The sequence below is a fragment of the Anser brachyrhynchus genome, assembly GCF_964034855.1.
Source record: "Anser brachyrhynchus genome assembly, chromosome: 1".
Classification (NCBI taxonomy): Eukaryota; Metazoa; Chordata; class Aves; order Anseriformes; family Anatidae; genus Anser; species Anser brachyrhynchus.
In genome coordinates this window covers 128,149,772-128,165,189 of record NC_137694.1, presented here as the reverse complement: position 1 = coordinate 128,165,189, position 15,418 = coordinate 128,149,772, and the positions used below count along the sequence as shown (strand labels likewise).

General features: G+C 39.6%; 1 protein-coding gene across 2 annotated transcripts in view; it reads left to right on the top strand.

Annotated features, from left to right (window-relative positions):
- The first annotated feature begins 5,381 nt into the window (after positions 1-5,381).
- PHEX (phosphate regulating endopeptidase X-linked) overlaps positions 5,382-15,418 on the top strand; it is a 102,539-nt gene continuing 92,502 nt past the window's right edge. Inside the window, exons 1-3 of one of the 2 annotated variants that reach the window (XM_080556249.1) lie at positions 5,385-6,170; positions 10,387-10,455; positions 12,603-12,764. In XM_080556249.1, coding sequence (XP_080412375.1) covers positions 6,059-6,170; positions 10,387-10,455; positions 12,603-12,764 — 343 coding nt within the window. In that variant the 5' untranslated portion in view covers positions 5,385-6,058. Of the gene's footprint in view, positions 6,171-10,386; positions 10,456-12,602; positions 12,765-15,418 lie in introns of both variants that reach the window. The other variant, XM_080556250.1, reaches the window with a different exon arrangement.

Genomic DNA, 15,418 nt, shown 5'->3' with positions numbered 1-15,418 from the left:
CTTTACCCTTCATCTCCCAGCCTTGCTCAGTAACCTTTGACCTTGCCAGCCAATTCCAAACAAATTTGACAGAGGGGATTTGGGCTCAAGGAAGCTCAATTCTGACAACTTTTTTCCCAGATAAAAAGGCCTGTTTTTTCTGCTACTAAGGCCTCAGAGTGAGTATGGCCCTTGGTCAGCACAGGGGAGTCTGTCCTGTCTATCTATCCTCTGAGTAGATGCTGAAAGCAGCCACATATGGGTCTGGTGGCTCTCCTCTTTTGATTGCACATGTTGGTGAATATATGTCCCATTACACGCCTGAGGATTCACCCATGAGGCACAAACTTGTTGGAAGCCAGGCTTCCTTACTTCCACTGCTCATATAAATAACCTTTGTATTGAAGGCTGTGTGACCAAACATCTGGACTGAGCAAAGGAAATGGTTAAAGCTCTGGCAGTTCTAATGCAATATTTTAAAGAAACAATAGAGAGTCATGTCCTGTCTACACCCCTGCATCTACAGCCATGGCCATTGGAAGTATCACATTTCCCAGCAATGTCTTTTTCAGTGCTATACAGCCTACATTCACAGATAGTTCAGATGAACAAAGTCAAAAATTTGTTCTGAGGTGCTCCAGAATTATTTTATATGTTTTTAATTCCCAACTACCATGCCTTTCTAAAATCCATGTTAGCATGAGCAGTGGATATGGCCCCATATTTAATCTGTACCGTGGAATGACAGATGAGGAGGAGAGTATGCAGAAGAGACGGCCATCTGTAAACACACTTATAATGGTGTGAACGTGGCCTCTATGAGAAGTGGTGTTTTATTTAGCTATACTTCAATCCACTTCTTGAAGAAAAATTGACGGAAGACCTAAAGCAGTTCTCCTTTCTGTTTGAGAGCATATGCATTTTTTCATTAAAGTGTTTTTTCAAAAGCAGCTCTAAGAAGGCTTGCAAACTTGAGTGGTTTAACTCTAATCATCCCAGACGTTGGCTTTCGTGGTGAGTTGCTGTTTGGGCTGGATACAAGCACCTTTTGGTCAGAGACAAAAGTGTTTTCTGCAGCAGGGACAAGTTCTTCTTGGAGTAAGGAGAAAAGCTAAGCCTACTTGGAATAAAAATAATAATGATAAAAAATATTTGGGAAGTTAGAAGTGTAGGAGGAAAACGTTTTCTGCTTTGCAGTATGCTCTCTCCACATTTGAAATTGTATGGAGGGTATTTATGGAAAAGTTTGCCACCAGCAATGTTCAGAGCCCTGCAAGGCCTGGTGGCGCTGCATTGGCTCTGAGTGCAGCTGTGAGGATAGGGGTCATTAATTGAGGCTTTCTATGATGTGGCTGTACCAGTGGAAAACAATGGAGTTATTTATTTCCAGCTGTCTCTGTGACATGAAAAAAGGACCAGTTTGCACCACAGCACAGCTGCTGTTGGCTGCAGCACAGAAATTTTAGGAGTTCTGTAGCTAAGAGAGTACCATTTACAAGATTCAGAGATCTAAAGACTGTCTTCAAATGCAATATGTTGCGTTTTTCTCAAGCACATTGTGTGTACTTAGAGCCCAATCAGCCAATCCTGGCTACAACAGCTGCATAGCTTAAAAAGAAACACAGTTCAAGTCTCCATGGTGGAACACTTTAAATGAAATGAAATGAAACACAGCCTCTGCTCTGACCTGTGCAGATTAATCTCATTCAACAAAGCGTATGCCTCCAAGTGCACCTGTAACTTCACAGACTCTTAAGTGCTTTTCTGCTGAAGCCACCCATGCTGTATCTGCCTGGTGGTTCTGCCTTCAGCAGCGTGGTAGCAGCAGTATGCCTCATGTCACCGTGAGCTAAAAATGCCTTACAGGGCATTATCAAAGCTGCGATGCGCTGATTGTGAACTGCGTCTCTCAAGCTTAACTTATTCCTCTGCGGTAACCCGTCTGTTGCCTCTCACTGGCAAGTCAATTGTGCACCACGAGGACAGCGTGAGGAAATGCCTTCTGTAACTAACATATTGGTGTGATCCTATGTGTTCTACGTGTGTTATTTTGTCCTTTGTTGCCTTGAAATCTGAACTGATTTTTCTGTCTCCATAAAAAGTATCAGCAGTTGTTTTAATATGATTTAAAGTTTACCTAAGTGCAAGAAAGACAAAATGTTTTCCAATGAGCCCGAGCAAGACTTTCAGTGAGCTTGAGCTGAATACATGTCAACCTCAGGCTGTTTTGTTGTTCTGGGTGTTCAGTGACAGCATACATAATTCTGGTTTTGACTGTTTCCAGTGAAAACTAGGCAAAATGTGGGGTTTGGCAAGTTTATCAAAGGTATCTGATAATCAAACCTCAAGAAATGGGAACTTACTTTAAACTAAGCTGCATGGACAGAAGTTGACATAGTGCTATCAGTTTCAGCTCTGATCAGAACTCTTGCCTGACTGGTGTAGTCTATGGAAGTGAGGATTGTGTCTGCTTGTAAAACAGAAAGGTAATGCATGAGTACTTGTATTTGTGAGTGTGCATCCGTATGCATGTGTACATGCACGCTTACACATGTAGACAGAATTCTTCTAGAAGCTGGGACGTTTTTGCTGTGGTTCAGCCTGGAACATGTACCAGACGGCTTGCCAGCTCTTTTACGTATGGATTTGGGTGGAAATGTTTGTACATTGTCCTAGCGCTGTTGCAAGTGCCAGAGTGATCCCATTGTTTGAGCGGGGTCTCAGTCAGAGGCAATTCTGAGTGAAAGAATAGTAATGATCCTATGATTCTAATTCAGAGTGTGTTGCATTTAAGTACTAGATCTTTTTCCTATGTCCATTCAGTGTTTTATGAACACTTAACAGAGTCTGTGCACAGTCTCATTAAATATCTTATTGGACTGTGGTAGCCAGGAGTGCTATTAGCCACTCTAGCAGTTGCAAGCATGGCAGGTACTGGGTACCTGCCAAATTGCTGCTGGAGTTATGATGAACAGGGCAACGAAATCCATCAGGAAAGTGTCTCAAGTGCAACATTGAACTTCTGTTACTGATCAGCAGTATCAGAAGCTGATTCACATGTGCTCCATATACTTTTCAACTACTGCCAGAAATGAACCTTTGCAGCTGTTGCCTGCAGCTGTTTGAGTTTTAGCTCTAATTTTGTATTTCCTTACATGCTGGAGAAACCAAAATAAATTACTGACTACAACCAGGCTCTCCTAAACACAGGGAAGGACACTTACATGATGCCACAGTGTAAATAAGCCCACAAACCCCAGCATAGAGGAGTCATTCATGTGCTGGCAGCTGATTTGTGAGTCCCTTGCCGGAAGGATCGCATGCTGCCTGGGACTGACTCTCCAGAGGCATCCTGTACTTGTAGCCGGCTGGTTCTTGTTGGTATACCTCCATGCTCCCATAGCCCTCAGCATTGCTTTGGCTAAGGTTCCTCTTTGGAAAAGGGTCTGAATTGTCCAGACTCTACCTCTAATCTGCTTCCCAGTCTCCCTTTTCCATCTTCCCTCTGCAATCTTCCCAAGGAGAGCTGGGAAATAAATCACTGCTGCTTTGCACTGCTGAAAGCTATTCCTTGTTTCTTGCCTGGTGTTGTCCTAGAAAGAGAATTATAGAATACCCAAGTAGGAAGGGACCCAGGAGGATCATCGAGTCCAATTCCTGGCATCACACAGGTCCACCCAAAAATTCATACCATATGGCTAAGTGAACAGTCCAAACGCCTCTTAAACTCCGACAGGATCAGTGCCGAGATCTTATCTTGAAAGTGAAACGCTGTCAGTGAAACACTAATAGAACACGGTATTCACACATGCTAGGCTGTAAATAATTAACCCCAAGGGAGCCAAACTTTTAAGTTATAAATTGTGGGGGAATTCAAGTGAGTTAGGGATATGCTCGTTTAGTGTTGGTCAGTTGAAAGGATATAAAGCTGACAGAAGGTATTCATAGGTCTATTAAACGTTCAGTATTTGCACCATCATTTGTTCAGTACTGATGTGGAAGGAAAACTCATACAAACACAAATCCTTGCCAAGAGCTTCCTTTTGAGGTTTACTTAATGTTTGTGTCATGGGCAAATTTGATCAAATGGTGAGATCACAGCGTGTCCATGCATTTTCTGTGTCAACTCCCTACCCTTTGAGACCCCTAGTGATTTCTATATGAGGACTCAATAGCATCGATGTTGCTTAAACATACATTCTCAAGTCTGTGCTGGTGACAGAGTTGTGCCAGTGATCATTTGAAACCAGGGATCTGCTCATGCCCTTGGAGTCATTCATTCATGAAAGGGAACTCTTGTACGGGAAGGTATCATAGAATCATTAAGGTTGGAAAAGACCTCCAAGATCATCTGGTCCAACCATCCCTCTGCCCCCAATATCACTCACTGAACCGTGTCCGTAAGTACCACATCCAGCCTTTCCTTAAACACCCCTGGGGAAGTGGTATATGGTCCTCCTGGTTCCATGTCATCATCATTTCCCTCTTCTTCCTCAGCTGTTGGACATCATGAATTGTGGGATAAATAAGAGACAAATAAGCAGGTGAAAAGAAAAAAATGCTTTTTCCTTGTCTTCACTGAGAGGAGATGAAAATACCCTTCTAGGTCTTATTGGCAAAGGGGGACAGGGTCAGCAATGGGGGTGCTTTCCTTGTATTACCCTATCCCAGCTATTGAGAGGGTTGCAGGACCTTCAAAATCCACTTCTTCATATGGAAGGAGTGGGTTTTCCCTTTATGCCCATCTGGGATCCAGGACAACTTGGATAAATCACTCATAAGGAGAAACAATTTGGTCTCCAGACTGGTAACCTTTGTTACCTCACATACCCTTTGTCTGTCTTCTCTCCTTTTGCAATTTTTTTTTTTTTTTAATCAGGGTTGGAGGGGGATGAGATAAAAACTCAGCATAGAAGTGACTTAGACACATAAACCGTTGGGAGCTTGGACATGGCACTGCCTCTCCCTGCATCCTTATGTTTTACATGAGAGTCTGTCTCTGGAGGAACTAAGAGCACTTCAGAGGGCTGAATGTCACAGCCATGTCAGAGAATTCACTCTGAAATGATGAACTTTCTTATGGATTGAACAGGGAAACCTTGCTACCTAGAGAGAGGATCGTCAAGTCTCAGCCTGAAATTGAGAAATCCATACAAATAAGTTTTTTTTTTTGTTTGATTGTCTGTTTGTTTGTTTCCTTTTACTCATCTCCATCTTGGAAGTGCCAAATAGATACTTTGCACTAAGTTCATAGTGGTACTTGAGTTGGAAGCAAAGGATCCTCTCCTATAATTCACTGCATATGAGCAATACTGAAATATCTTGCCTGGAAAATAAAATAAAATCCAGCTCTTAAAACAGCAGTATTCTGTAGGTTGTGCTGATTATTGCCTTGTGCTGCATGACTGTGATTTTTGGCACAAAGTATCACATACCAAATTCCCAAAATAAAATGCTACATGATATTCTAAGAGCTCTTAGGAAGCTTTAAAAAGGAATTTGCCCACTGGGTGAATATTGCTTCTGGTAAAAATCAAATGATGCAGTAGCAATGGTTTAAGAAGAGGGAACTTCAGTCAGCAAATAATTAGGTTTGTAAAACAAGCGCAAGAGAAAACGAAAACCTTCCATCAGTCTCGTGCTTGTAAAAGTTGTCAGAAATCCTGCTTTGATTGTAACGGCTTTACAACTATGTTAGAATAACTAAAACGTCTGTTCAGCAACATTGTGAAATCCTTGTGCTCTGAACTCTTGATAAAGGGGACTGCTGAGCGATTGGCTCGTAGAGACTTTACAGGCAGCAGGAGCTGTAAGTAGAGTGGTCACTGCTTGCCTTCCCTAGGTCTGGTCAGAGGGAAGTGCAGAAGACAGCTTTTTATATGAGTGCTTGATTTTCCTTGGAGAGGGAGAGAGCAGGAAGTGCCTAGGAAATGGTTCACGACAGAAACCTGAAGTTCTAAATAGAAGAGAGGAGGAGGAGAGCTGATGGATGCAGCTTCTGAGTAGTTGAGCTCCTGATAAAACTGCAGTGGAGCAAAACCAGACTTCATTGAGAGTGAGCACATCTCATCCCATCCTGATGGAAGGGGAGACAGTATCAGAGACCAGGAGAGCAGCCAACAAAGCCACTCGGATTGCCCTTGGTGTGTTCGTGGCTGGCACCATTGCGCTTGGCACTGCACTTTTCTTGGGTAAGTGAGAATGTCTAGGCGAGGGTGAACATAGCCCTCCTGAGCCTGCCCGCCTGGTGTGGGTGTTTGTGCTGTACGCTATGTTTTGGTGACAATCCCAGTCTCCTCTTCTTTTTCCTTGTTTTATTTTTACCGTAAAATGGAAATGCATCAGCAAAGAGATTTGTTATGGGGAACACTAGAGCTAGAAGCTGCAATGTGAGCCCATGTAACTTTTGAAAGCTGAATTTAAATTTGAATACTCAGTTCGATGTGTTCTAGCTAGAGTTGGATTCTTTCACAGAATGGGGAGAAAAGGGTAAAATTATGCATATTGGTAAGACATTGCAAACTGGCAGTTTGTGACCAATGTGGACTAAAATTCTCTGTTTCCTGAAAATCAATCTGTAGTGCACACATTTTATGCAGTCTTTTGGGTTATCCTTCATTTGGTTTTCATTAGGGCTCGACTAAAATTCCTGTAGAAAGCTTCAATAACGCATACGCTTGCACATTATTTAGATGTTTCTGTTTTTCTATGATGAACTGCAAAGGCGTCTTTGCAAAAATCATAAGAGGTGCACCCGGGATTAAACTAAAACATTTTGATCAGATTTATTAGCTGTAACTGGACAAAATAGAGAAGGAAATAGATTTTTCTCTCTGGGATTTGGAATCATTTATAGATGGCTTTTCTTGGAATATCGCATGGAAGCATATATCTACACCTAAAAATGCACCCAGAAACCGCCAGACAGTGAATAGAAAGCAATATTTTGTAAAAGGTTGCAGAGAGATCCTTTTTAGAACAATTTAGACAAACTTTTCATTTCTTTAATCAACACCAATTTCCATGGACTTGAGGGAACTTAACCTCTAAGACTATCTTTTGCTTCCCTCCAATCTTTTATGATGCTGTGTGCAAGGTATGCTTCATTAGTAATCACAACGGAGAAAATGGTGTTAAGTTTTCTATAGAATATTTTAAGCAGCAGGCTCTCACTCAGTATTTTTCTGGTGTAGAATAAATTCTACAAACACACTTAAGTAACTATTGTGTATAGAAAGAATGCCACTTAGTTCAATAAAACCCTTTATAAATGTGAGGAAGATTGGATCCTCATTTTGGTAGCCTAAAATATTGATTCTATATAAAAAATAATGTTTTTCTCTTAATTAATATGATACCAAACACCAGACAGTAATGGAGAGACCTTATTTCTTTTTTAGCAGTTGTCTGTTTGTATATTTATTTCTTGTAGAAAGCAATAGAAATTTTAACAACATGGCTTGTTGGAGATGTCTTTTGCCCATAGACCAGACATGAAAATTCAAGAACAGATAATTTTTATAGACAGCTTTGTAAGTGTGCCGAGACCTTTTCTGTAACCGGGGATTCAGCATAAGAATTTTCATTTGCATAATAGCTAAGAAAATAAAAATACTGGCCTTGGGTCAACCAAAATGTTTTTAAGGTTTTGTTTTGAAATTGTCTGAAGATTTCAACCAAAAGGAATGATGGAAAAGAATTGAACTGTTCTGTTTTAACAGTTTGTCAATGAAATCTTCTAGTGTTTCATTTTGACACTTTTTTTTTTTTGTAAGTTTGAGTTTAACTCTTTTTCAGGTTTGTAAAACTGTAGAAAAGGAAGCCACTATTAATGGTCATGTGAAACATTTCAGGCATCTGAAGATGACCTTTTTTTTCTTGAATTTTTATTTAATCTGCAAAAACTTGGTGTTTTTGGTGGACCTGAAACAATTCCCCTTCATTTTTTTCAGTCTGAGAAGTGTAACATAACTTTCTCCTACTTCTCTTTTATGTTCTTCTTAGAGTTCTCTTGACTCTATCTAGGAGAATGATGCGTTTTTATTGAACGTTATTTGCTTGTAGCTTTGGCATCAAAGCACAGGTCAGGGCTCTCTGACACTTTCCTGCTGTTTTCTGTATGTCTGTAGCGCAGGCAGGAGGGTGTTTCATGTTTTCCCACTGCGTATGGCTCTCCTTGGATGCTGCAGAGCCACTGTGGAGGTGAGGGCTGGGGAGGACCGGGTCCTCCGGGCAAGCTGTGCCATCACCGTGCCACTTGGTCATGGTGGCACCTCGTGAGGAGCTGTGGTTCTGAAATCACACACACAAAAAAGATTTCCTCCAATTTCACCATTTCTCAGGCAAGATTAAAAGCAAAAATGCCCCCTGCCCTGAATAAGAGTAGGGTAGAAGAAGGTAGGCCGTGGTGGAAGAAGGTAGGCTACTGATGGAGGCAGGTAGTGCAGCCTGCCTCATGGCCTGGCAGCAGTAAAGCAGACAGACCAACATTTTCATCTCTGTAGTGGGGTTTTGCCCCCCCCAGGGCCAGCACAAGTGTAAGTAAAATGTGTAGGTTAACATCACAACTGTAGGTAGTAATGTAATGATTGATTCTTATAATACAGGGAAAAGAAAAAAAAATCAAGAGAACAAAAGCAGGTAAATTTTATTTAAATTTTTAAAAAATTTGCTCTGATGAGAAATTTGTAAATAGAACAAAGACATTTGAAACTATATTTTTCTTTGTTTACAAGTATAAGAACCATGATGTCTGCTTTGGATTTTTTAGCTTTACTGCCTTGTTTTCATTCTCCCTCAGTTTTCATCAAGTGCAAAACAATTAAAGGTTGTCTGGAAATATCCTTCCTTTTTCTGCTTTGTTAAGAGAAAAATCTAGCAAGTCTTCAAGACCTGGATGAGTTCTTAAAAGCTAACTTTAAAGAGGGAGAAAGCAAATCTCCATGAATGGGAGGAGTAAAATGCTTTTGAAAAACAATTCAGTAATAAGCACATTATCCATTATTTGTAAAATAAAATAGAGAAGCTCAAAACTGTATTCTGTAGATCTGCGCTTCTCTATTTCCTACTGTACTTCAAAGTTCCATTTGCAGTTTTTTTATGTGTCAAACTCTAGTGCCTTTCTTGGCTAATTGTCAAATTAACTAGTAGTAGTTTTTAAGATGTATTTCACTGAGTCAATGCAAGTTTTGGTAAAGTAGTCTAGAAATAGTTTTACAGTCTTAGTTTCTAAGAAAGTCTGAGTGAAATCCAGACTGTTCTATCCTTAGCTGTCACTAAAACTGTGAATTTGGATGATATGAAAAATCTTAATATTAATTTCTAGCTTTAAGTTTGTTTGTTTGTTTTTTAATTATTATTTGTTTTTAACTGTAAAGTTTTCCAGTGCTGAAATCCTATTTCACATCTTCATGTCTTTTTGAACAATTTAATACCACAGGAGAAATTGCTTTATCATCAGCAGCACAGTTAAAGTTATGATACCTTGAAATACCCATGATACCCTCTTACTCTTTGGTTTGGTTTTTATTTTTGGTTTTGCCATGGACTGAGTTAATAAGATAATGGAAGTTGTGAGATGTTTAAGTCTACTAAGCACATCTACTGAATCTTATTTCATCTGCCCCTTGGGACTCTTTCCCATCCTCATCCCAAGCATTAAATGTCTGCATATTTGCTGCCTGACAGCAGGGTCTGAAATTAGTGATTCCTATACTTAAGTTTTGGTGGCAATGGTAATGCATATTTTTGAAAGATAACCAAAATTAGCTGAGAATTTCATAGGTCTTGTCAGTGCGATTTTTGGAAGCAAATAAAATTCCAGTACCTTTGGGGGCCAGTTCACACAGAAGATGCTCTGTGGCTTATAAACCAGGGTTATTACTCCATTTGTTGCCCTCTAAGTTATTCCAGACTAGGGGATGCTGAAGGTGTCCCATGGGTGCTGGGGGGGGCCAGACAGTGCAGCACTGCTGCAGGAGGAGGTGCAGCATGGAAAGCCCTGCAGAAGATGGCTAGGTAGCTCCATGGTAAGCTGCCAGCTGGGAAAGGTATATCTCTGGAGGGATGGATTTTTTGTATCGTGGTGGTGCTCACCATTCCTAAGTGGAGTGCTGTTGCTCCAGGTGTTGTGCAAATGTACTATGAGAGACAGACAGTTCTTGTTCCATGCTGCCCAAGAGCAAAGACGGAGGAAAGAGAGGTGGAAGCACGTACAGGAGGGGAAAATAATTTTTTAGGAGTTGCAGTATTTACTTAATGCACATTATAAGTGTTCTAAATCAATGCAGCCAGAGATGCATTAGGGCCAGAGCTTACACTGACATTTGAATGATCAGATACACAATATTTGGCTCAAATGGTCAAAATTCATGACAAATGGTCTCATTATGGTTTTCCATTTTGCAGTTAGCCAAGGTCTTATAAAGTTTCACCCGAAGCAACAATACTGTTTGACTTCAGAATGCACTGAAGCTGGTAAGCAACAATTTTCTCTCATCTATTATATATCATTATCACAGTATGTTAATGAGATGTTTATACCATTTTATTTTTTTCCACAGTTCTTTTCACTCATAAAGTTCATTAACAATGACAGTTATACAACAAAACAAAACAAAACAAACAAACAAAAAAACTTGAAAAAAAGAGTCAAGGTCTAAATTACTATAGATCTGTTTATTTTCTGCAATTCAACTTCATATTTTTAATCATTTTATCTCTATTCTATCCAGGTTAACTCAAAGTTTCCTGTAGGGTTTATTTATTTATTTTTTTAAATAGAGGAACCAAATAGTGGGTGACTCAACCTTCAGGTGTATTTGGTTTGTTCCTTCCAGTAATCAGAAAATTGGCAAATGAATTCTGCACAGAGGTACTTTAGGGCCAGATCGTACACAGATGTGCACACCTGTAACGTGGAAACTATGACTCAAAATCTGTAACCATATTTTCATATTGGCAGGCTCTTTTCCCCACACAGAGATACATGTGATAATCCTTACAAAGCTTGGACATCTATTAGTATGAAATGAGAGCTAAAGAGATGCAGTTTGGTAGCACCTAAGAGACCCATTTTGTCCTTGTCATTTTGACAGTTTTTCTCCCACTAAATCAATGACAGTCTTTCATTGAATGTAACAAGATCAAAGATCAAACTATTGTTACCACGTCTGGAAATCTGGCCCTAGAGCCATTTCAACAGAAACGAAGTGGACATCATGTGAACTTCTACGAATATTTATTTCCATTCTGAACCATTAAGATAATACAGTGAGATGTTTGTCTTGTTTTGAAATATGGGCAAAATTCTGTGGACTAAATATATACTGTGAAAAATCTGTAGATGTCAAGATTGCCCTGACACTTCATGTCACTTGGCTTCCATCTGTGCTGTGCTGACTGTACTCTCAGCCACCCTGGGCAATGCTGTCCATAGCTAATTTTTGGAAGATTGCATATATCTAAGTAGGATGACTAATCAAAACAAACAAACAAATAACACTCCACCACCCACACTCCCCCTACCTCCCCAAAAAAAGAAAGAAAAAGAAAAAAGAAAAAAAAATATGTGTGAAGTGTGTGGACTTCATCTTGAGCTTCAGGACGGAAAAAAAAAAGTCATTTTACAAGTTTGAGTTGGAATCGGCTTTCTTGTGCACATGAAGTAACATAGATTTTTTTGTAGACTCTGCAGAATGTGGTATTTTACACCAAGGCAGACTTGGACACCTACAGGACCTGAGTGTTTTAGCTGAGGGTGTACTGGGTAGGGATTGAGCTCTGCCTTGAAGAACAGCTTTTCAGGAGTCATAGAAAATTGCCAAGGACCAAAATGTCTTCAATGTACTCAATTTGAGAGTTTCTAACATTAGGATGGAACTTCAGCTGAAACAGAAATATCTTAGGAAGAGCTATTCTAAGTAAAAATACTGGATAATAGAAATTGTACCATAAATTCTGTAAAAGTTATCAGATTTCCTGCTAAGAAATTTAATCAGTTATTTGGATAAGCCTCAAAGCACATGGTCGTTTAGCCAAAAGATGTACATTATCTCCATATTCTCTGTTATTTTACTCATGTAGACTTATGCCAGAATCTCTATAATGCATGATCATTTGATTATACATGCAAAAGTTATTTTATCAAACTTGTCAGACTGATCTGTCTCTAACTGGTCTCACCTGCAATACTGCTGGGGAAGGCAGTCACAAAACTGAGCTGAATATACTAGTTATCTCTTCCATTGAATGGCAGATCCGAACTTGCAGCTATTCAGCTGAAGGTAAACAGTGCATAATTTTTGGTAAGTTAACAGTCTGTTTGATATGTATTGATATTATATTCCTCAGGGATTTAATTCTGTCATGGCAACAAAGGACAGTCTCTGTTCAGGTATCTGGCTCCAGAAGGTCATGTTCCAGTAGGTTCAGTGGTCATTGCTCTTACAACACTCAAGAGCATTCATTGCACAGATATTTCATTCTTTTTCTGCTTCTCATGTAGGCATTCTTTATTTAGGTAAAAATGTTCCATAAAATTTATGTGGTATCTCTTCATTTATTTATTTATTTATTTATTTATTTATTTATTTATTTATTTATTTATTTATTTATTCTTACAGCTGCTGCCATCTTAGGCAAGATAAATCAGTCTGTAGATCCTTGCGAGAACTTTTATCGATTTGCATGTGATGGCTGGATATATAATCACCCTATTCCTGAAGACATGTCAAACTACGGTGTTTATCCTTGGCTGCGGCACAATGTGGACCTCAAACTAAAGGGTAAATATGACATTTCTGAAAGTATTTAGTTGACTTTTCGGTGTTGCTTGTTAAGTGGCTGATGCTGAAACGAGTAAAGACTCCACACTCTTTTCTGATTATTGCAGGATATCCAACAGGACAACTTCCTGTTCTCTTTTATATGTATTTTTGTTGTTTTTATTGACAATAACATTGAGAGAAAATGATGTATAACAGAAACAGAATTTGGGAGGAAGCAAACAATTACTTTTGACTCTACAATTTAAGAACCATGAGACAAAAGGATACTTCTTATACCAAAGGAAAAGGTGGCAGGGGTTGAACCACCTTTTCCTTGCCATAGACCGGTAGACCAGAGTGCAGGAGTACAGCATGCACGTTGAAAAATATCTGTCCCAGATCCAGACAAGCATCAGCCTAGGACAGCACTCTGTCTCTGACAGCAGACGATTGCAGGAAAGGAATATAAGAAGGCAAAAACAGTGATATTTTCCAGTATAGTTAGCTAGCTCTTGGCAGGAGGCAATTTGTAGCCTTCCGGAGATGGCTGTTTGGGTTCCCTGTTTCCTTCAAGTTGCCATTTAGGTTTCTGTTGCAGTACCTGAACTATCATCAGTGAAAGAGAAGACTGTTTGAGGATGTGTGTCTGCAGAAAAAATAGCCTGGTGTGGAAGTGTGTAGGAAGACAGGTATTTTAATCTGTATGTTATTTGACTTAGCACTATACTCTGCAGCAAGGCCTCCTCACCAGGAAGCTCTGCAGACCAACTGGGAAAAAAGGGTTACAATTATTGCTAGGGAGGAAAAAACTGCTAGAATTTTATCATCTTCACTAAAACCATGTCACACATGCTGTCAGTGTTCCTGAGCGTAACACACCTTAGGCATGCTATTGACCTATTAGTTCACCTATTAGCCTCCTGTTTGTTCACCACAGAACAGAGATCATCTTTAGGATGTTGTGCGTAAATGTAGCATTTATTTCTCTATTAGTTTTTGTATGCGCATGTTTGTAGTCATCAAAGCCCTTTTCCACTTTTCTTCTTCAGTTACACTGTATTCAATTTCCCCATCATTAAGTATTTTGAAAGGTGCAGGCAGTTTCAGAGTATGATTTTGGAATTTCAGCATAGGATATAATCTGATGACTGCTGTTTTAAAATCTGCTGAAGATGTCACAACCTAAGGAAGAAATATTGCTAGAGCCTGTTTTAAGTTACACTTTGCATTCTAATTGTTCTGCCGCCAGAATAAGGCTGTGTTAGAAAACTGCACATCCTTCATGAACCTTAGCCACATATAAGCCAGATCTAATTAAATACAGAGTAGCAAGCTGTGATTCTCATTCTTAATTTCCTCCTTTTACCGTGCCTAATCAAGGACATCACGCTAAGCCACATTTTTATGTGGTTTTCTTACGGCATTCCCTTTAGAAGTGGCTAATCCTTAGCTAGGAAAACACAAGACAAAGAAAGAAACATCTGAATGAGAAGTATTTGCTTAATGGAAACTCCATATCAAAAAAAGAGTGTAATGAAGTGCCTGATAATTACTTTAACAGGCAGCAAGAACTGCTCTTTAGCATAGAAAAGAGAAAAGATGTGAAACATCAGGTGGTGCAGAGTAGTTGATTTAATATAACGTTTGTTATCTCATCATTATCATTTTATTTAATAATTTCTCCAAAATATATTCTTGGTAATTAAAAAAAAAAAAAAAGGAAAAAAGTAAATGGTAGAAGTCAGTATTGGTGGCCAAAGTAACAAGGTGTAACTTCAGCCTCTATATGTGTTTGTGTTTTAGCTTGAGTTACTTCATTATATTATAGAGTATTATATTATAGAGTAACATATTATAGTCATTATATTATAGAGTTGGTAGAGTTGGCCTCTCTTCTTACACACATTGACAGACTCTTGGTCAGGACTTGGATGTGGCCCATGAAGTCTGTAGTGTCGCCACTGATGCTCACTGCTGGTGTTCTGTCTCAGTGGACCTGTCTTGTGATTTTTTTTTTAAGAGGTAGCTGGTTGAGAGCTGTCCTGAATAAGAGGAAGAATACCAACTGTTAAAAAAAAATAGAGAGGGTATTTATGTTATTCCTTCCAATAGCCTCTTGTTGGATAGCTCTTCCTGGATAACAAGCGAGCAGCAGACAGTAACAGCGCTTACTCTTTTTTCTTAGTCTCTTCATCTGCAAATAGATCTCTTTTCAGTGGTCCAAACATTTTTGTAATAGTCCAGATCTTTCTTATAATGACTTATTCATCCGAGCGTAAGAAAAGGCAGAAGTGGCCCAAGTCAAGTAAATCTCTCTGGGCAACTACTTTTTGGTAAAATGAAGTACCTGGATCAGAGGTGGAGCAGCCAAGACTTTCTAAAGGCTTTGTGGCTGCTCAGAATGAAAGCTGTATCTGAACTGGGTGATTTTGGGAAACCATGAGTACAGAAAGGAGATCATTTTGGTTCCTAAGTGAGGTTTTAAGGCAGCACAGCAGCTGAGCCACAGAATTCCCACAATGTCTCCCTTCTTGGGAGACCCGAACGGCATCTCTCTGCAAGTTCTGCGCTGGAGCAGGAGTGGGGTTTACACCTCACTGCTGCTCCATGCATGGTACAATAGTCCCCTGGGTTTGCAGGGAATCTGTCTTTTGGCTGTAACCTGAAGTAGG